Source organism: Melopsittacus undulatus, chromosome 1, assembly GCF_012275295.1.
Source record: "Melopsittacus undulatus isolate bMelUnd1 chromosome 1, bMelUnd1.mat.Z, whole genome shotgun sequence".
In the NCBI taxonomy this organism is placed as follows: domain Eukaryota; kingdom Metazoa; phylum Chordata; class Aves; order Psittaciformes; family Psittaculidae; genus Melopsittacus; species Melopsittacus undulatus.
The window spans coordinates 38,564,667-38,587,908 of NC_047527.1; the positions used below are offsets into that span (position 1 = coordinate 38,564,667).

At 39.9% G+C, this 23,242-nt stretch overlaps 1 protein-coding gene across 1 annotated transcript in view; it reads left to right on the plus strand.

The window, feature by feature from the left end:
* The first annotated feature begins 3,768 nt into the window (after positions 1 to 3,768).
* Positions 3,769 to 23,242, plus strand: part of TOX (thymocyte selection associated high mobility group box) — a 221,756-nt gene continuing 202,282 nt past the window's right edge. Inside the window, exon 1 of the mRNA XM_005152522.4 lies at positions 3,769 to 4,042. Within this exon, the coding sequence (XP_005152579.1) occupies positions 3,941 to 4,042 (102 nt within the window). The 5' untranslated portion in view covers positions 3,769 to 3,940. The remainder of the gene's footprint in view (positions 4,043 to 23,242) is intronic.

The window sequence follows — 23,242 nt, forward strand, 5'->3', positions numbered from 1 at the left end:
CCTGTCCTGCCAGCAATCTGCCTCCAATGACAGGCCTAGGAGTGACAGTCTGAACTGAGGGCAAGCGTGTACAATACTTCCCCCATCCACTACCCCTGTGCCTCTACCTCCAGCTATTTTCAGCTCAAAGGACCTGCTGATCCATTTATGTTTTGTCTATCTAATGACCTCCTTAGGTCTTCAGTGTGCTATGTAAACTTTGTGCATCCACAACACTGTTTGGCAAGGAATGCCATTTGAGTTCTTCATTGCACAGAGAATATTCATACTAAGTAGTCTCACTCCAGCAGACAGCATTTAAAAGAATAACTACTCTTTTAGTATCAGCAGATATAGATCATGTTTCCCAAGGCATTTGTTCCTATTTATATGAGAAAAGCAATGACACTCATCTCATATGCTGGTGTAGGAATCTCTTTCAGGACTATTTCAGAGACATTCACTTGAATGCATGTTGAATGGCTTTAAAAACTCAGTGTCCTTCTGAACAAATGTTCCTTTTTTATGCTTCTGAAAACTGATTCATGCTTTTTAATCTGCTTCAACTTTTTTTCTAGAAATTCACTTACATGAGCTAAAGTTGCCAAGTTTGATATATCATTGAATTATCCTGGAAAGGGCCTTGCTTTCTCAGTCCATAGAGGCAAAACTTACAATGGTATTAACATTTTCAGATCCAGTCTCCACAAATGCATTATTCTGGAAACCCCAGAGAAAATATCCCCTACAAAACAAAAGAACACTTACCCGATTAATATATACAGCTTTTTAATTTTTACGAACTGTACAGATAACTGCCACAAATCTCAGGTGTTTTTACTATCTCAATGATTAAATCATCTCTGTAAGTAGCAGCAAAAAATTTTATAACCTCTCAGGGCCTGCATCATTAAGTACTGAAAACAACTTGGAGTGCTGCGCAAAGCAAATGGTATAGTTGTAAACTCTGACAGACTCCTAGGAAGTTGAAGCCTTTCTTAAGGCAACAGTAGTATTTCACATAAATAAAAAGCCAAATCTCTACTTTTTACCATCGGATGTTCTAGTCATTCTGGTATTGGCATCTCTGGCCCTGCATTAGCATCACTGTACCTGCATACACCTGTGTGCACCTGCATATGCTGGTCTCCCAGATCAATGCTTATAGAATCAGTGTATCTCTACCACCTTTCTCCACAACAGGCTGAAAACTCATTTACGGTCTATGAATAACAAGTTTCTCAACAGCAGCTTTTCAATACAGAGCTTGCAATCTGTCTCACATTCACTTTGTCAAATTATGGTCCACATATCAGCCATTTGCAGCAGTGATATATCTGTCAAGCGTCAAGTACATTTCTCGCAAAGGGAAGTCTTTTTTAGGATTCTTTAACTTTCAAAATGTCTAATCCCAAACATGCAAAATAATGAGTCAGGCATCAAAAAATCATGAGATTTAAAAAAAAAAAAAAAAAAAGTTAATACCTTCTCCTTTGCTTCCTGGATCTTTTTCTGGGTCATGTTTTCAAGCTTTTCTCCAGGGCCATAAAGGTTACAAACATTATTAAAACGAAAGCAACTGAGATCCTTTTGTAATTGCATGTTTAAGGAAAACATTTACTGCCATCAGACACACATTGTGTTAAACTGACAACCAAGAATCTTCAGAGATATTTGAGATCAAATAGTCTTGAAAAAGGCGTATTGCTTCAAACCTGTTTTCTCTAGAGTTTTGTTAACATTTCTTATGCATTTTTTTCCAGATAATTAAGCTTTACTGAAAGCAGGTTGTTACACATGGGGGAAAGTCATCATTTAACACTACCCTGAAAGACTCTTTACAATATAAGCATATCTGAGCTACAGGTTATAGATCCTCACAAAAACAGGGATTTCTTCACCTGAGATTTGTGATTTGCTCCTCCTTAATACTGAGTCCCCTTGAAATCTTTACTCTGATTTCCTTTTTTTTTTTCACTGAAGAAAATTTTGTGTGACAATGTGCATTACAAATCTCCTTAAAAGTTCTTCAGATTCCGACTGTGTTGTGATGGATATTTTCATGAGCATTTGACAAATGTAACCATTCCTGTTAACTGTCATCAGCTGGCTAGTGTGGCACTCACTAACTTGCTTTTATTTAGAGGGAAAGGAATTCCTTTCTTTTCATAACACAGTTCCTCTGTAGGTCATTATCTAAACTCGGTATAGTGTTTTTTTTGTATCTTTTCTCGTCCATCGTTTCTGTCCTGATTAAAACTATCAGGGACCCAGCAGGAAACCCAGTAGGATTGCTCATGGTATCTTGAAGTCACCCTTTCTTTGTTTTTTTCACGCTAAACCTTGTTTGCTCGTCAATCTCCCTCCTGAATCCCACTGGACTCCCAACCTCCCTTTCTCAGCACCCTTGTTTGCAGCTAACTGCGTTCCTCTTCATGTTCCCTACCCCGTTCTCTTCCCCTTCCTCCCCTCTCAGTTTGCCCATCTCAAGTTTCCCTCCTCCATTCTATGGTGCTGCGAGGAAGGCTGTGCCTGGTGTCAGCACTGCCCATAGCACAGCCAGGCCCAAGTGCTCCATGCTAACAAGGCAGACCACAGCTGATGAGGTATTCCATGGGTGGTCCTTTTCACTTGCTTCATGGTTTCTGAAGCATGCACATGGATCACACTTTATTTCTACCATCACAAACTCTGTGTGATGGCTTCCACTTTACTGGGACAGAAGACGAAAGGCCCACTTATCCCAGCGGGCACTGCTTGCAGCTCGACCCTAGTCAACCTCACTAGACTGCCTGGGAAGCCGGGGTGGAGATCAGCCGGGCACTCTACAGAGGCACCTCAAGGGCCCTGCCCGTGGCCACAATGACAGCCAGTGGCAGGCCCATCGTCGAGTTCAGGGCCCGGGCCGAACCCCTCTCACCCCTGCCGCAGCTGCCTCCCTTCGACCCCGGGTCGGGACAAGGCCGCAGCAGCGGCAGGCCACGGAGGGGATGCCATAGTAACGGGCGGGGGGCCGGGCGGTGCCGGGGGGCCGGGCGGGTAGGAGAGGGCGGTGACGGCGGCGGGATGGCGGGCGCGGCAGCGCCCCCTCTCCGCCGCTCCCAGCCCCGTCCCCGGCGCCCGCAAATGGCTCTTCCCTCGCCGGCCCCTTTGTGTGAGGCACGCTCGGAGCAGCGACTCCGCCGGCGGAGCGCGCCGTGTCCCCTGCCGCCGCCCGGGGAGCCCAGCAGTGCCGTGCTGAGGGGAGAGAGCCGGGCGGCGCGGGGCGGCCATTCCAGCGCGGGTGAGCTGCCTTGCCGCTCCCCCCGGGGTGAGAGGGGTCCCGGTCTGCCGCCGCTTCCCTCCCCCCCTCCGCCCCCCCAATTCCTTCCCGGCTCCTCGCGGTGCAGGGCAACCAAAATACACCCAACAAACCCAAACAAATAAATAACAACAATAATAATAATTTAGAAAAAAAGAAAAACCCACCAAGAAACAAAAACCGGGAAAAGAGCAGAGGGAGTGAGCGAGAGGGAGGGAGGGAGAAGCGAACCAACTCCGAGACTCCCATAAAGAGAGGCACACACGGAGCTAGCGCCCCGGTGCCGATGCGTGGGGGAAACAATAAGTACTCGAAGTTACCTGCCCTGCCGTAGAAGAAGGAGGGTTTGTTGATTCTCTCGCAGACATCTGCAGACCGGTGCTTTTTTGGAAGAGATTTTTTTTTCTTTTTTTTTTTTTTTTTTTATCCCTTCCCCTCTCTCTCTCTTTACAAACCACAAACGGATGTGAGGCAGGGAAGGTGTTTCTTTGACTACTGAAGTCAGGCACCTCTGGGTTTTTTTTATTCTTCTCAGTCTTGTTGTGTGTCCCCCCCCTCCCCTCACTCACACACATTCACACGCACACACATACACCCCTTTTTGCACCAACATTAACGACAAACAGAAAAGGAAAGGAGTTTGCTTGATGTTTTAGTGAAATGGACGTAAGATTTTATTCACCACCTCCTCAGCCTGCCGCCGCTCCTGATACGCCTTGTTTGGGACCTTCCCCCTGCCTGGACCCCTACTACTGCAACAAGGTGACTCGTGTTTTATGTCGTCCGAGGTGTTTTATCTGTGCTGTCGATCGTAATGTTGTCGCGGCCGGTGCATGAACGGACGCTGCGCTCCGCCGAGCCGCGCTCCAAGTTCAGCGCCGAGGTGGAGGGCAGCGGCGCTCCCCGGGACTGGGGGTTCAGGGGGCGCGGTGCCGCCCGCCGCCGGGACACACACCGGCTTCCCTGAAGGCACCCCAAATTAAAACCCCGGAATAGTTTGGGGGCGGGCAGCTGGAGCAGTTGGGGGGGGGGGGGGGGGGGGGAGGGTGAGTGTGTGAGTGGGGGAGGCATTTTCCATAACATCTTCCCTTTCGGAGAAACAGCGTGGACAAGGATGTTGATGCGGAGGACTTGGATTTCCAGGGCTCCTGTTAATAAAGATCGCGCCCGCCACAAGCCGGCGGAAACTCTGCCCGGCCGAGTACCCGGCAGTTCATGTGTGTGGTACTCGGCGGTGCATGTTTATGTGTATGTGTATGTGACATGAGTGTGTATATATATATATTTATATACTCATACACACACACCTCTGTGTATGCACGATAAAGGTATATAAGGGTGACAAGTCTTTCCAGAACATTGGCTCGACTTTGTCCAGGCTGTGCAACTAAAAGCCTTATCAATTTCTCTGTAACTTGATCAAACCGCTGCAAACGGGGTGCGTACCTGAGGGGAGCCGAGGTTTAAGGTCCCCGAGTCCCGGGGCGGGGGAGAATCGCGCTAGCTCAAATCCTGGGTTTGGCGACGAGAGTTTGGTGCGGCGATCCTGGAGCACTTTGCATGACTTTTGGTGCTGAGGAAGGGGGCTGGGGTTCCTTCATTGTTACTGCCTCTGTTGCCGGAGCCAGCTGGTGCTTTATGCGTGAGCCACACTTTCTCTGCTGTTACGGAATGGGCTTTGCACATGAGCAAAAAGCTGCCCATAGGAAAATAACCAGGAAGTGCGAGCTCCCTCAAGCACTTCTTATATACAGCCCGGCCAGGGGAGAAAGCTGAGGGCGAGAGCTGCCCCAAAGATGTGTTTACACGCGTGCTCAGGCATTAACCTTAGAAACCTGCCGTGGGAGCCTGTGGCAGGCTGCAGCAGATGTTTCTCGCAGCGTAAACGTCCGCAGGGCTGGCCACGGATGCGGAGGGAGGCCAGCGGGAGGTACCCATCCGGGGCGAGGAGCCCTGTCCCGCCCGGTGCTGCGCTGGGCTATTGTCATGACGGGCTCACGTGTCGCTGGGATGTTCCGAGCCGTCTCTTTCACCGCGGGCAGCTGCCTCCATTCCGAGATAAATAAACAGCATAAATAGCGTGTGGTCGGTGCTCCATCGCGGACGCTGCCGCGCCGGGGTGAAGCCCTCTCGGTGCTCAGGGAAGATTTCCCACATGGTCGCATCTACCAATCACAACAGAAAGGACCAAATTCATCCTGGCTGCATTTCCCATACACTCAATGGAGTTGTAGAATTCAGGGATGAATCTGGCCCTTTGTGGTGGATGCCTGAGGATATCTCGAGAGAGGTCCCAGAGGTACGACTTAGCGTTGTTTTAAGTGGCTGTGTTTGGCAGCATCTGGCAAACCTGCCATATAGATCGGAAGTTTGTGACAGGAGTGAACTTTGTTCATCAGGAAGAGTCCAGTTGCACAGGAGCCTGTATGTGTGCATTCGTTTTTGTAAGTGCTCCAAGTAATCATGAGGCTACTGCCACCTTTGAGGCTTTCTGTTGTTTTTTCTATTGTTTGTTTTTCTAAATCGTAACTGTAGAGTGTTGCCAAATGAAAAGCTTGGGCTAATATTAATGGCATAAGCACCAAAGTGCCTAAATACCCATTTGGCAATGAAACTGGACAAATGTTATTAAACCTATCAGTGATTTAAAGCTTCAAAAAGAAGGTAATGACTTGAATACACATTTCACTCATCATTCTTGAGATAGTGGGCCAGATTTAATTTAAAAGTTAAATGCTTTGGAAAATCAGGAATTACTTTAATATATTAAATCATTTTCCAATTAAGTTCCTTAAATCATTTTTGGTGGGTTGCACTGCAAATCGAATAAATTAATTTAGGAGGTCATTTTCAGAATTTCTTTACTGGGTGGTTAAAGCTTCTTTTAAGTCATGCCATGTATGAGGGAGCAAACTGTTCTTTTTAAATGCAAATGAGACACTCATTCTGTAGACAAGTTGCAACTCTTCTATTTCACTTTGCCTGAACTGATAATGTGCTTAAAAGTGCACAGTCATAAGACATATGTTTTATGCTTGGAAAAGACTTACCAGGAATGTAAGATACAGAATATAGGACGAATGTCTTTTTCAGTCTTTGCCACTGACCACTGACCACATTAAATGGACAGAGTAGCTTTACCAGGCTCCTTGGAGGCATACATTTACAGAGCATTTCATTTTTCACTCCCTTCACTCTCTCCCTTCTCCCAGCATGATTAACGTTGCTGTGAAAACTTATCTGACTTGTTCTAAACATGTCGTCATGTTACAGTATTGCTCTGCCACTCATTTCCATGTTGTGTGTATTCAGGGAGTTTGAAAGCGGGAGGCCTGCAGGAGTTTTGTGTTCAGTAAGTTTGGTGGAGTGTTTGGTTTTGATCTCTCCCAGGAAAAGAGGATGGCGGAAGCATGATGGATCCATGTTCTTGGTTGGTATGGTGGTCTTGATTAGGTCTTTACCTGCAACGCTCCGTCAGAACTGGGTCTTGTTTCTTGTAAAGTTAGTTAAAACTCACTTTGGTCACTTAGAAGGATTTAGCCCTTGTTTTCATACCTGGAGTTTGGGGTGAGTTGTTTGTTGGGTTTTTTCTGCAAGTATGGTAGACTTTGATTCTTTACATGTTAGGTCTGCTTGAGCTGCTGGGAATTTAGAATGCATTCCACAAATCTTTACACTTTTAAGTTTTCTAATAATTCTGTTAGCACTAAGAGGTGTTTTTTTTTCCAGCTCAAGTGATTGTTTGCAGTGTATGAGTGAGTTCCCAGAGACATGCATGGGAGTTACTATGTTTCTCTGTAGCCAAAAGGAAAAGCAATAATGTAGATCTAGTCGCCTCTTATCTTACAATTTTCAGTTGGCAGGATTTGTTTTAGAAGACTGCTTAGATCTTTGTTTTATAAACCTAAAATAGCACTCTAAGCATCTTAGTCTAACATTTCTCTATCTGCTGTGAAAGCTCATTATACCCTGCACATATTGTTATGCAGGCTTTTCCTTGTTTCTCTTGCATTACCCATGGAGAGTGAAAAGTGAGAGAACAATGCAAACAATGTTGGTTATGACAACTGTGTGAGGTATCTCTTATACAAACAGACAGAATGGACGGTATGCTGCGGTATATAGGTCAGCCTTTGAAATAACAGAGTGGAGCTCTTGCAGTGGACAAATTTAGAGTTGAGGTTGTACCATTTGCCTCTTGAAAGTTGAAGCGTAATTACATTTTGGACATTTACAGGCTAATATAAGTAGTCTGTTCTGTTGAAGTTTATTTTAAGGAATATCATGTTCCTTAATTGAGTTGAATGGTACAAAAGAAAGAACTTTGATAATCCAAGTGTCTTAATGTGATAGAAGAATATGGACAGGGATTTCAAGCTTCTTGAAGAAGTCGGATGATAAGTTTACATGTTTATGTAGACAGCAATAAATAAGATCCTTGTGGCTTTTCTTATTAAAGTGTCACCTCCAAAGACCACTTTGATCAGTACTGCAGGAAGGATTGGTGTATTTTCATACTTGCAACTTTACACTGTTTTCAAATGCCTGCTCACATAAAGTGCAGTTACATAATTATAGTTTGACACAGCTAATGACAGGGATGCTGACCCCTGCCAACAGTAGGGAGAAAATAATGTTCTTTACTGCTCCCAATGGTTTGCCTTGCAGAGTTATGCACTAGATTCTTCTGTGATTTGCTACCTGGTTCAAAAATCCAGGAGCCCCCACTTATTTTTCTTGTTTCCACTGGTAGCTGTCAGTGCAGTGGCAAAAATACAGCCAGACAGCAGAGGTAGAATGATAGGCTGTAGTTGTTTTTAAAAGAGAGGAATAAAGAGGGAAAAAGAGGGAGAGTGAAGTGAACCCCTTCAAAATGAAAAAGTGGAGTGACATTGGGTAGAAGTAGATAAGGCGATAAAATATAATGCTTTGTAAGCAGGTAACAATCTCTCTCGTAATCAGAATCCCATGGAGCAGAAGTACATATACTTATATAGATATTTATTTATACACAGTGTTTAGAATAATTCATTATGTAAACTTAACCCTACCATAGAGACTACTTTAAGTGTTCTGTGGCTGTTTGCAAAGGGTACATTATTTCCAGGAGCTTGCTTCTGTCTAAAACTCAGAATGATGACAAGCCAGCGCTCTGAAGGACCGCTCTAAAGCTGAAATGCTGTGTTAGCATTTAGACAGCATTTTAGATTATGCTTATCGGATAGATCACCATTTGTTTACTCTGGATATATATATATATATTTATGTATATGTATGTTTTTTGGGTTGTTTTTTTTTTGCCCCCTTGTATAAGTACCTTGTCCCCTACTGTCTTAGAATTATATGTGAAATTTGTTGCTGCCTCTTCTAGGAAAGATTAAACAGTTGCTGTTGATTTTTCAGTGTTAAAGTGTTTCAGACAGTTTCAGAAAAATACCAGATAGGAAATACCAAGGGAAATGGACCTCTTTTTTTCTGGGTTACTAGACCTTAGAATGTAGTCTCAGAGTTACAGGCAAGCCTCAAGTGTGCTTCCTTAAATTCCAGCGTATCAGAAAAGAAGTGGTCCCAATTTTAGTGAAATATAGATAATAATTTATATATGTGCTTTTGAGAAATCTTTCTCAATGATGTCTATAAACCAAAGCATTCACAATTTTTTTTTCTTTCTGCTAAACTTCAGTACTTTGAGAGAAATTAAATTTTATTCTCTTACTGGAAAGATGTCTTTCATCTCTAGAGCATTACCCTCAACCGGCCTATCTTGCCGTCTTCTGAAAAAAGTGAAAACTGTAAACTATTAAGAATGCTGAATTAGCTAACCACTACAGTGCACACAGTACCTTTGATGTTTACATTAAGCCAAAGAGCAGCTGGAGCTGTATTTATGGGACTTAAGGAGCTGATACCGTGGAGGACTTGGCAGTCCCAACTCCCCTTGAATTCAGTGTGCGTTGGAAACAATCACACTTTGTCAAGAAGAACTGAGCACCCTCATGTCCTCAGATTGCCATTTTAGCAGGACGTTCTCATCTTGCTAACACTGTACAGAAGCACAGGAAAGTGGACTATGTTTAAAACATAACTTTATATTAAGCAGGGAAATGTCTTAATCATGGTAAGATTTAGATCAAGATTCTTGGGTATTGAAATCCTGTATTGATGGAAAATAAAACTTAGATGGTGAAAGTAATAAGCTTCCTTTGACGGCTCTCTTAGCATGGCTCAAGAGTGACCTGAAGGCACCATTTCTCATGGTGAGAGGGTAGTCCCTGGATCAGTGCAGAAGTTGGCTTCTGGAACTGACAGCAGTGGCAATTAGTGGCCACTTTGTTTATCTTTTTGAATTGGACACACGCTCTGCAGATGCCTAGCATGGGCTACATACACTAAAATGCTTATTTTAAAAAGAACTTAACCAAATTTAAATGTTTCTTTGATGCAGTTGGACTAGAGGATTGTTGTAGGTCCCTTCCAAATGAAATAGTCAATTCTATTACACTGTTTTAGTTACTCAACTAGGTCCCAATTTTCTGTCCAAGGAGTGATTTCTGATTAAAAATGCCGAGTTATAAACTGTTCTAAAACATGGCTTATAGAAGCACCAAATGACTGTTAATTATGGCAACGCTTACAAAATACTTTCAGGCATGGAATTCACATTGAACCTGAATGAGATTTTCTTGGCTATAACTTTTTTCCCTACAGCATTCAGTGGAAAAATGGCAGTATTGCATTAATCTGTGATTAGGCACAGATTATGTAGCATTAGCAGCAGCAACAAACATCCCTTCCACAGCGGCAAGTGCACAGAAGAAAATTTTGTCTCCTCTTCCACTGAAATATCTGCATTTTATGCTCATTGGTTGTGATCAGTTTTAAGTTAGTCAGAAGCATGGAATAAAATCATAGAATCTATTTAACTCTTGATTAGTTCTTCAAAGTTAAAATTGTTTTTCAGCAGAGATCTTGGTGCAACTGACATTTGTAATATCTGTGACTTTCTTTTGCTTCTTATGTTTGCAGTAAGTAGTTTATTTTTCATTTGTTTTTGAATTTCATATGGCTCTACTAATATTTATATCTTATCTTTCAATTGCACATATGCTAACACTGTTCCTGAACTGTTCTTTTAGTATTTCTCACTGGGCTGCTATTTGATTTGCTATAGACCCTTGTATTATGGTTTGCTCCCAGGAAACATGCTGCTTTCGAAGTTGCAAAGCATACTTGAATTACATGAGCATCTGACAAATCCAGGTTAGTGGAAATGTCAGAATGTTTTAACATTTGCATTCTTGGCTGTTAAACCACTCTCTACCAATCAGAAGTGCTATGAGTGGCTTATTTCAAAGGTAATGCTGGCTAAGCATTGGAAACTGAGCTGCTGTGGTAGTAATTTTGTCTCCTGCTATTGTTGTTGATGATTATATGGTCTTAAAGGTTAAATGGAAGATACTGTAGCTGGTATGTATTTTTGTTATATGAAGGAAATCTGCAGTGAACTCATTACTTATTCTATATGCAAGAAGAAATCAGAACTCTTGAAATCAGACAGTGATAAACTGTACTTAGGGAAATGGCTTAGTAAAGGAAATATGAAGTCTGAAATGTGAATCAAAAGATTTATCCAGACAGTTCCTGCCAGAAGAGTGAGGAGATTATGTATACATACAAATTCCTGTTGTATCAATGCTAGTGTGTATGTATATACCCATGTAGGCTTCCACGTCATTATACACTGCTCACTTTGAAGAAAGTGAACTTTGAGAATCTCTCCTTTCTATTCTCTAAGTAGCTGTCTTCAAAGTAGTATTCTGGTCACAGTTGCCAAAAGTGCGTAGATTTGTGTTCATGGGTAAGAGAATACATTTGCTTCTTATACCATCATTGTGTTTGCATCAACCTGCAATAATAATACATAGCAAAATCAAAAATAGTGGTGAAAAGGGACAGTAACCTTTCAAAAAAGTGTAATTTATCATTTGGTAAACACAGTTGTGAATATTAGTCATAGAAACCTGCAGATAGTAGAGGCTTAATATCAAAGCTAATGATTTATTTTATGTTAATGACTTTCTGCTAGGGCATAAAAGACTGCTCATAATGGACTCTCAGTGCTGTGTTCAGTTGCAAAGGCTAATGGGATAATCTTACCCAAAATTAAGCTTTTTGAAGTAGATCATGGTGTTATTTTTTTCAAGTTAACTCTTGAAAATGTATTGGCAATATGTTTTTTTCAGAACTGCTTTTTATCTTTGAGGGAAATTATAACACAAGGGTTTTTTTTCTTCATTAGTAGTTTTCTTAATTGTGTTGGAAATGTCTGTTTATGTTTTTTTATAGTTCTGAAGAATAATATTCATGATGTGGAAGTCATTCATTTCAGTGGTTTTCTCATAATGCAATAAATTTGTGAGGCACAGTTGCTTTAACAGGTTGAACAAAAGAAAAAAGAGTTATTTTTTAAGTGGCCTTACCAGTAATTTACTAAATGGTAGTAAAACTCAGTTTTGCATTGAGAAGTTTTTAAAATCATGTTTACAATTAGTTATAACCAACATTATATTTCAATAAGAGATAATTTGCCTACTAAAGTTCACATAATGTGCTAATCATGTCTAGTGGTTAATAAAGGCCTCCTATCTCACTCCCCTGATGGCTATAAAAGGCTATTATGTTCATGGCAGCAGTTCAGGTACAGCTGCTGTGTGTTAATAATGCATCATTGTCCCACTAATAAACACAGCAGAGGTCAGCAACCCTGAGCACCTAAAACACCTATTCTCTTTCCAAAATATTTATTAACACCTCAATGGCATATCTATTCATTTTGTTTAGGATTATATCAGTTAATGACCCTTATGGAATCCCATGTGTTCAGGTTTTGCAACCTACATGCTGTTGTGGGCTGTTGCACTCCTCTTTCTTCCTAGACATTTCTTTTTCATTGCAACTATGTGTTGTTTCTTTAAGATTAGCATTCTATGGTCACTTCATGATTAACTTACTTTGTTACTTAGTATGGCAATTTTTTTTTTGTTGGTTTTGTTTGTTTGGGATTTTTTTGGTCCTTGTTTTGTTGTTTGTTTGTTTTTTTTTCTCATCTAATTTAAGATTATGTTTAGAAACTGAATTTTTTTAGTTAAGACACTTCATAGAAAATGAACTATGTGCTTGTGTAAATAGGTATTCATGTAACAACTATATGCTTGTGTAACATGCATGCACAAAGAGATGCATGTATACATGTATATATATGAGCACTGCTTCCTCCAGGTTCCATACATCATTTTATACTAGTGACTGATGTTTTCCTTTTTAGCATAGATTGCTGTATTCATAAAGGTTTTTTAAAATGCATTTTCTACAGACAAAGAACATGCTCACATGGGATTTCCATTTTGCCAGGGAAACATGCAAATCAATAGGCCAGCACTTATCTGCATTAAAATTAGGTATACTGTAATTTATGGGTGCAGTGATATTGTATTTGTCTAGCATAGCCTCAGATGCTCTTTAAGGTAGCCTGGCTATGTGTCCTTAGAGAAAAGCAAAAGTGTTAATTGAACAAAATCTCATCTTGTAGTATTGTCTTTTGTTTTCTGTTACTCATTTTGAAAACCTGATTTTTTTTTTGTGCTGTGTGATTTACAAACAAATGTTCAGAGGGCAGAAAAATACCACTGCACTTCCATCAAGAGAAATGAAAAAGCTTAACTAGCTGAAGGGTTTCTATTTGGTGTAGCACGTTGCTTCAATGACACATTTGTCATGCTTTAAATATATAATACGTACAATAAAATATGTACAGGCACAGTCGTGATATATGTAGTGTCTGGCTCCATTGCTATTGTTTGTAGTCTCTACGGTTGTCATACGTTGTTCTTTGCACATCATACCCTTACAGCACAATTTGACACAATTTCTAGCTTTCAGTCCTGCACCATTTTCATTGCACAATATACATGAGTTTGACAGGGTGTGTTGAGGACAACTCTGGCAAGCAATTGATATTTTGAAGTGGCAAGCATTTCAGCAGCTGCCTGCTTGTGAAAAAGGAATGATAAGGTATACTGTATTGTTAGTTTCAGGCAAAGCATTAAGGTTTAAGCTCTGTAAAAATGTACACATTATTCGTCAGTGGTGAAGCAAGCCTTTTATGTTTTTTAGAGCTTAGCTCTCTGGCTGATGTGAACTAGAATGACATTGGTTTAATGGTCAGTAAATGAATAGGAGTACTTTGAATTTGAACTGCTGCCAATTTTGCACCAACAAAGAGACTGACAAAAGAAAGATTTTATGTGAAAGCAAAGCACAAGCAATGTTTGGGGAGGTGCAGAAAAGGGTAGAGGAACCCAACAGAAATATTCTCCAACATAGCCTTGTAATGATACTAAAATTGCTAAAACACATTCATTTTACATGGCTCGTCGGCTACAAACTTAAGCTGTTTCATCTAATGTTCTTTAAAACCTGTTGTATACACATAGTCTTTTAGAATATATTCATATGGAATTTACAGTGTGTTTTTCTAAATACCACACTGTGCCCTGAAGGCCTGTTGGCAGAACATCAGAGTTGTCCACTGCTGGAGTTCCCAAGTCTCTCTCTATCTGGTAGTGGGAAATTGTAGTTTAATCAGTTATGGCACTTTCAGTGTGTAACATTCATTAGTAAGGCAATTTGTCATGACTGTTAATAGTCAGGATGCATCTGCTCTCTCTTCAGTTACAGAGTGTGATAAGCAAGAGGGCAAATATTTCAATATTTAGTAATATTAGCATGTTTGAAAACTGTAGATCAAGGTTAGTGCTCAAAACACAAACAGCAAATTAGTAACGACCTATTTATTTTTACTGGTTTTACCTTTACATAGGTTTGATTTTAAAGTACCCTAATGCTCTTATGAGTTGTGCATTATCGAACTGGGTGTTAGAAAGTAAATGTTAGCATCTTCAGTGTTTATCAAAGACTTTTCCTCTGTTGTCATATATTCAAAGTTAGGATATTTTCAAAGAGTTGAAAATACTTATAACTGAGACATCATTTTCCAATGTGTCAGTAATAGAAGGTTCACAGCATTAATTTTGGCAGTAGAAGGCCTTTCACAGTGTTAGTTTTGTGGCTGGGCAGCTTATAATGTTATATAGGATATTTGGTACCTACTAAATAGACAACATGCAACTAGAATAATCTTCTTTTAAAAAAACTGGCTTGTAATCATTGTTCGTTGTTCTAAATATGAAAGGTTAAATTGTTTTCTACAGTCAAGAGGTTGGAGGTTTTTTTCACATACATCTGATAACCCTCATGTATTACATAATATGATCGCTTCTTACACAATAGCTTTGTGACACATTTTAATTTTTAATGAAAAGCCTCCCAAATTTTAACATAATTATTTCTTTAGAAACCGAGTCCAATCTTGGTAAAATCCGTTCTTGCCAACAACAAAAGCTGTTACTGTTTAAGTTCCTGTTCAGCAGTTAGTTGGTATGCTTCACTGGATATTGTCAAAAAGGCTTTTCTCTTGATTGACAAGCCTGTAGGAATGTGAATGGAGATTTTAATTGCATATCATGTGTGCATATCAGAGTGAGTGGATTCACTGACTCTGCTTAGCTCCATATCTTTACAGGTCAGCCATGCCAAAACATTTCTATTTTTATTTTTTTTTTTTAATAAGCAATTGATATACTTTTCCAGAGAGAGAAAAAGGGCACACAAGTGAAGAATGGACTGCAAAGCAAAGGTTCCTGTGAATTTCTGAAGAAAAATGTGTGCAATAAGTTTCCAGAATGTTCTAACACAATTAAGAGGTATTTTGATGTTGTAAATTCAGTTCAAGACTAAGTTGGCCAAAGACTGCAAGAATATATTTTTCTTCTGACATTTGCTAGCAGAAGTGTGTTTATCTTCTTACTTTTTGGTTTGGTTTTTTTTGGAGGTTTTTTGAGTTTTTTTTTTCTTCCCAAGAGTACTTTGAACAAAATCAGTCTAAAAGAAAGTAAAGCAAGTGGAAAAAATTACTGACTCAGGCTGCACCTTTATAGAAGACATGGGGAAATGGTGGGGGTTTCTTCATGCCTGTGGGAGACAGTGGGCTTACTCATTCATACTGGATTAGATACACAGTCTTCAGGCAACACTGTTACTTTGTGGGGAGATTTGCCTAGATAAGAGAGGCAGAGACCTCAGGTTTGAGTCTGAAAATAAAAGTGAATTTAGATATCAACTGTAATGCAACTTAAATACTATTTTTTTCACTTAAGAATGAAAAATGATACATCACTGCAAAAAGACACTGGTAAATAGACCTGAATATTTTCCATAGCCAAGAACATTGCAGGTGAAAATGCAAAGCCAAATATTCGTTATTATGAATAGTAATTAGATTTTGATGTCTCAGATTCTAGGTTTCATTTTGCATCAGAAACCACAACATCAATTCTATTTTGTTTTTAAAGCTCATGAAGCACTGGCAACTGCAAGCACAGCAACACACAGTTGAGGGTAACTTTTAGCTAAGTTAGTGTTTTGTGCCTGTAAAGGGACATTGAAATCTAAAGGGGGATGACAGTTGCATTTTTCCAAGAGGACCCCTGGGAAGGAATTGTTACTTAGTCAAGAAGTTTCTTTCCTCATTTGTCAGTGCTCTCTGATAAAAAGCAAATTGACTGCCTTCTGCCCTTTTCCCCTTTGTGTAGGACCGTCTTACACTTTCATGTTATATTTGTGGAATGTGTGTGAATGGAGGATGCCAACCACTTGTTGAACCTTAAGTTTACAACAGCAGGGCACATTACCTGGTCTGACAATGTGTTGTTTAACTTCAGCATCTATATGGAGCCCATTCATTCCTGTGTTGAACTAAAGTGCATCTTGGCCAGTTATGTCTTGTACATCAGTAAACCCTTAGGAGTGCTTAAAAACTATTAATATCTTAAGAAGAAAACCAACAAGACCGCTTTATTTTGAATGAAGGAAACCCCTTCTGACTTAATACATGACATCAGTGGATGGTTCGATCTGTTAGAAACTGACACTTCTATGTGATTTCAGGATTTGTGAGTAGAAAATAGAGGAAAATGGGAAGTGGCAAAGACAATAATCTGAAAGTATGATTCCCTCTGTACAGTGTGCCTTCAAGTCCTATGAGCAAATTCATCAGTGAGGAGCCTTAGCTTTCTGGACACCCAAAGGTACTTGTGTTTAGATTTGTCTGGACTCACATCTGCGCAAGTTTCAGAGCTTTGGCAATTTCACTTCTGATAAAGCTTTATTTTTGGAGAGAATTTCTAAAATTATTCCTCGTTTGGGGAGCTTTCTGTCATAGCCAACAGGTCTGCAAGGCTCCCGAAGCCAGGAAGTGTTGTAGACATTGGAAGGGGTTTTTTCATTGTTGAGGAAAGAAAATATTTAGATTATGCAGCACTGTAAAACTCGTGCATAAAGTTTGGAAAAATTGGAGTGGACCCCGAAGATGTAATTTTGGATGAACACCATGGCCATTTTTGTAAACACCATGATAGCTCCTGTAATAATGTCGAGAAGATTGCTCCATAGAATCATAGAATGGTTAGGGTTGGAAAGGACTTGAAGATCATCTAGTTCCATCCCCTGGCAGTGATCAAGGCCAGGGTGGATAGAGCCTAAGGTGACACAGTCTAGGGTGAGGTGTACCTGCCCATGGCAGGAGGCTTGGAACTAGATGATCTTTAAGGTCCCTTCCAACCAAAACCATTCAACAATTCTATGATTCTGTGAGGACTTAATTTGTTCAGGACTTCAGGCTATGAAGTCAAACACTATAAGGCTGGGAATGCTGATTTAGTGATGTCTTGATTTTGCTCTTTAGTATGCACTTTTTGGCAGGAATTGAAGTAGTGAAACAGCGGATGTGGAGTAAATGATCGTGTAATTGTAACTTTAATACAGTTAAAAATGGCAACCAAGTTAGACTTTCAGGCCTTAAATCTGACATTTTCCACATTTTCACCTCTTTTTAACCCAAATACTCTTTCAGAGATAACTTTTTTGTATGTTACTGATTCATTGGATTGCATCCATGACATTCATTGCTATCCTCTATTAGGAGTGTTTGAGTCTCAACATTTCTGCACAGATTTTCCTTTTGAAGAGTTAGCTCTTGTTAGCAGCAGGGAGAGTTTTATCCTGGTGAGTGAAGGGAGGACTAAGTCTTGCTGTGGCTAGGAAAATCTTGGGCTCTCTCTTACCAATCCTTTCATTCTGTGCATACTTTGACACAGGCTGCCACGTTCTGAAGATCTGGGACCCAGTATGAGAACACTTGTGTTGTAATTTTGTCACAGTACCCACATTTTGGGCTGAGGAGCCCAAGCGTATGTTAAAGCTTTAGTAATTTTGACAGTTTATCTCTGAAGAAAAGGCAATTTTCTATCTCAGTATCTTTTTTTCTGCTGAACTTGAAGGATGTGCTGCAAATAATGGAGCTGGTGGAGTTTTCATAAGTTAAAAATACCACTTGAACTCCAAATACAGGTATTGTGACCAAAATTGCAGTAATATGTACTACACCTCCAATTGTGAAATAAAAGCAACCCCACCATGTGTACTTTATTATCATATATAAATACTATATTTATAGAAATAATTAGAGCATGTTAAAAGCAAATTTATATTAAATTATCTAAATTTGTGTAAATTACTTTACTTCTAGTAAAAACAGAGGATTTAGTGGACAAATCTATAATATTTTCTTTGGAGCTGCAGGCCATCTGTGTATATAATAATGAAAGCTCAGAGAAAAAATATTTTTGAAATGGAAAAATATATTACTTAGCTGAATCCATTGCCCTTATAAGAGTGTTGTGATTCCAGAGGACTTTCTCAAACAGAACATTACAGTGGAAATACTAAAGCAGCACTCTCTAAGGCCTTTTTGGTTTTATTCAGTCTTTTCAGAAATTCTAATGTAAATGTTAATATGTACTGCAGAATAAAATAGGTAAAGTTCTGAATGTAGAAGGTTTTGGTTGGGAGAGAATACTGCAAACTTTCTAGAAACAAGTTAATTACAACAGAGACAGCTCTTAACCTGCTGCTTCCTACATGGTTGCCTGGGTTTCTAGCAATGTTAGAAAATCTTTGCTTATATTAGAGATGTAAACATATTCTGAAGCAATGGTGCACAATGATGTACCAGATCTGGAAGCTAATTTTCTGTTGTTAACTCATCAGAACCTTCTTTATTTTTACTACTGAGCTTGCAGTGGACCTGTATGAAGCTGCAAATAACAGTATTGGAATGCATATTTCACTGTTTATTATGAGTTAAAAAGAAGTGAGTAATTGACATAATAGTCAAATCTTACTGTCCTTGGTAAGGATGAAACATGGTTCTGAGGGAATGTGGGCTTTCTATGCAGTCTGGTAGCTGGGTGTTCTTCGGCCAAGTGTGGGAGAGGAGAGCCAAGAAAGCAGGACCAAGTGTTTCAAGAACTCATCTAAGGAAAAAAGCTGGGGCTGTGGTCTCTTCAGCACTGGTCTGAGCTTGTGTTTGCATTTTACTATCACTGAACATTAGTCTCCTTTCTTCCAGGAGACTCCTTCCTCCCTTTATGTTTCAAGTGTTCTTCCCATACAGATGCTGGTCTTTGAAAAGTCAGATGAATTGCAACCTTACTCAGGGTATCTGTCACCTGGTGTTTATGAATTTGGGCCAGAACAGAAGAAAACGAGAAGTTATCCTGTAGAAAATATTTTCTGACTGGTCTTGGCCAAAGCTGGGCACCATTTCCATCAGCATGGACACCTAAGCTATCTACAAGGAAAAGCTTACAGTTTCTGTAGGTGAGAAAGGATACTGAAGTGTGGATAAAAGGGTGTGGGGTATGCCCCAGGCACCCTAACTTACACCCTAATTTCTCAGGTTGGGTCAGAAATCTTTGGTTCAAAGAACTGGTGTGACAACATACATGTTTTAAGGAAAACAGTCAAATTTAGATTTACATGAGAGCAGAGTTATTAGAATTAAGACTGATCAACTGAAGTAGTACTGGATGATGTTAACAGTTCCATGAATGTGCATTTACAGAAGTCCTTATGGTGCATTATGTTGCTGTTTCTGTGGACTTGCATGACTCCGGGAAATATTTGCTGGCTTGCAATACAAGCTCCCTGAGCTGCAGGGTCTTCTCTGAGAATTGCTTTAAGTCTTCAGTCAATAAAATGTCATGTTAGTTATTCCATTGCTGCCTTCATCTGATACTTTCTTTGCTAATGTTCCATAGAAGTCCTGAAATAGAGGCTGCCTCTTCAGCAGCTGATTTACCATCATCTGCCAGCAAGTGTCTTTTGAGAAGGTAGAGTCCGAAAATACAAGGAAATCCTCTTGTGACCATTACATTGTGGAAAAGAGCCTTTCCAAAAGCAGATCCTGGTGAGAGAAAGAGCAGTCTTCAGCGATGGAGGGAGAGGTTCTCCAACACAAACTTAATTGTGGAGGAGGTCTAGAGAACACCGAGGTGCTATGCCATCTCATATCCTATTCCCTCCCCCTGTCTGATAAAATCACTCTTCTACACGTCTGAATTTGCTAGCTATCTCTTAACTTGGACGAAAATTCCTCTGCAGCAGATCTTATTTCAACCCTTATCTGGTGGTTCAATAACCTATGCCTGTAGCTCTTCAAACAGAAAAAAAAAAGAAAAGAAGAAGTTGACAGGTTTGGAGTACAAGGAGTAGACTGCTTAGTTATGTGAGTTCTTTTCCCTTTAGGGGCACTCCACCGTACTCTGTAAAGATAATTTTGCTATTTGTTTTGTGTTTTTTTCCCTTTCTTCTCTGCCTTTACAAAACGGTACAGTTGAGTGTGTATCTGAGAAACTGGCAAACAAATTTTGCTGCACAGAAATAGTTAAAATAATTACCTGAAGATTATTAACCACACCAGTGTTGGAGTAATGAAATTACTTGCTTATACCCACAAAAGCAGGGAAGAGAAAGGTCAGAATTAGAGCTGCAATTCCATACTTAGTTTGAAATTTCTAGTTATGGCAGCATATTCAGTATATAAGATTATTACTCTTTGGCAAGCCCTGGTGTGTCTAAACACTTATGGGTGGGCTATGGATGAAGTTTCAGTTTAACTCGGAATTTTCTTGCTTTGTGGTTTTAGACTTTAGATAATAATAACATTTCACAAGCATCAATTTTTATGGTACAGTTCACTTGTAGAAGAGGCTATTTTTACACAATCCTAGTGCTAATAGAAGTCTGTTGTATTAGATTTTAAAAGGTGAACTCCATTACGTTTTTAGTGACAATGCAATGTATCATCTAGGATACAGAACTGTGACAAGCTGTGAAATAATCAACAAATCTTGTGTTTTCTTATCATTTTTTCCCCATTATTCTAAAAAGGAGTGCAACCATGAGCAAAACTACCCTTTTGGTGCTTTATTATATGGGTTGAAAAGCACTCCTGAATATCTTATTACATCCTCTATGCACCATTCATATCGGACTGCCAATGTCTGTCACCAGCCTTGCCTTAATACAGTCTCCTGTTCTTAGTATCTTGTGTTTAGACTCAGTGCAGCACAAGTACAAAACCTCTTTTTAGTCTTGAATTTTTAATATGTTTCAGCATTTGTAATGATTTCATTGCAGTACTGAATAGAATTGGACTTCATTTTTTGCAAATACTACTGTATTTGGAAAAGGAACCATTCTTTCCTCCCTTGAAGAAGTGTGCCCAGTACAGTGTGTACCCTGTTCTGTATGTATCTGTGCGTCCAAATTAGTTTGTATCACCTCTGTTATAAAACTCTTTTTCTTCTACCACTACTCTGAAATTGCCTTTCATACTCAGTGTAACCTATGAATTGGTCCTGTGAGTGAGTCATTCCAAGGTTGTTGTTCTCCCCTTATAACTACATTTAATATAAAATACTGTGCTCTTATGTCCACCTTGTTCAGATGGAGCAGTGTCTGCTGAGATGGAAAAGCAGAATGCAATATCAGAATACATTTAAATGTAATAACATTTCTAGAATATTTCTTTTTATGGTACAGAAATAACAGCTCTCCTGCTGTTATTGCTGCTTTGTCTTTTAAAGCCTCATGATACCAGAGTATTTCAATCACAGGCTTGGCCTTGCAGCTCTTACCCTAGGAAAAATGCCACTGGTGTCCAGAGGAGTTTTGCTTTCTTCAAGGACTATGTCTTGGACTCAGGTCAGCTATGTAGCATTATCTTGGGTACTCCTTTTTTCTTACATAAAGATTTACCTGAGCTTTATTGTTCTAGATACCCTGCATATTTCTTGTGTTAATAAAATGATACACCTGGGGTTAATTTTCAGGACTATTGCATTTTATACACACTAGCCCTAAAGAAACCTCACTGAGAACATTAAATTCATTTTCAATTGAGTGTTGTTTTTCCCATAAGTACATGCACGTTCCAAGGTTCATCAAACACAAAGATTTTAAAGTATTAAACCAGTATTAACTATCACAATTTTATAGCATCAAATCTTATCTGTCCCTCCTGCAGTTGCAAAACTGGCTGAGGTTCAATTAAGTTGTGCTTTTCTCAAATAAAAGTAATCTGTTAGGTTTTAGCTCTCCCTGTGCAGTGGATCAATGCAAAAGGTATTGCATTAGCAAGACAGAGGCACGTGCAAGCTGTGAATCTGGAGTAAGAGGCAAATGCACAAACCCACTGATACCTCACCTGCAATACTCCCTACAAGATTCCCTGCAGGTCTTTTTTCTCAGCAAGTAGGATAAAGGGTGCTGGTAGTTGGAAGGATGCACCAGTGGCAGAGTGAATGTCATGCCAAGAAATGTGCTCATTTTATAAACAATTGCATGATTTCCATCCACATGCTCTCACTTGGGGCTTTCAGAAACATGTGACTCTTGAAGCCCTGATGCTCTCACAGTGTAATTCAGTCTGCTGGAATTTCTCCTTAGTTCCTTAAGGACCAATTGTTGTTACTTGCAAAAATTCCCATGTTTCCTTTAAGCCCCCATTTCAAATTGAAAATCCTTGCATAGATACACGTAACTAGAGAATCAGTGTATTTTCCTGATACAGGAAGGTTGTCCACTGTTCCTTTGAGCTGTTTCTTTGCCCAGTTCTATGTTAGCTTTGTTGCTGTGATCTACAACAGGCTGTGTGTGTGGTTGAGTGCTATGGGCCTGGGTGATGTGAATTTATGGCACACTGGCAGTTGTACCACAGTATCCCATGCAGACACTTCCATGCCCACACAGGATGCCTTTGTGTAGCTACTGCGCTTTGAAAGCAGATGGACATTATTGCTTCCTAGTCCTTCTGACCAAGTTTTTGTCTTGGATTGGTGAGCTGGTCTGCTTTGCCATGTGACTGTAGGAGGGCTATCAAGCAAAGAAGGGTCACACTTCACCTTTTAGTTACACATTTTAATTGGGTTTTAGCCAGTGCTGAAACTGTGCCCTCAAATTACATGGGTTTTTTGAAAAATAGTGAATATGCTTCAAATTGATGTGGGTACTAATGTGTCTGCATATGCAAACCCCATGTATAAATCTACCTTAGGCTTATTTGGGAAGAAGACTAGAGATGCACTGTTAGTATAGGTAATTTAAGAACAGAACATGTTCTAAAACTTAGCAGTGCATTCAATTCCAGTGGCAAACAGTTCTACTAAAAAAGAAATTGAATATGACTTGGCGTTGGCAGCCCTGGCTAACTGAAGTATGTAACAACCATTCCAGTTTGCAGTAGTTTTCAGTCTGTCTTTAAGAGTGTTTCAGGAATCATTTTGAAATAGAAATCTGAGAATATGAGATACACAGAAGGAAATGTTTCTGTCTGTCATGAAAAATCTGTATCTAGCTAGAGGCTGCAGTGATTGTGAAGAAGAATGATAGTATCTCAGCTATGCAGTATGCATTTGTGACTGTCAAAATTTGCATGTATTT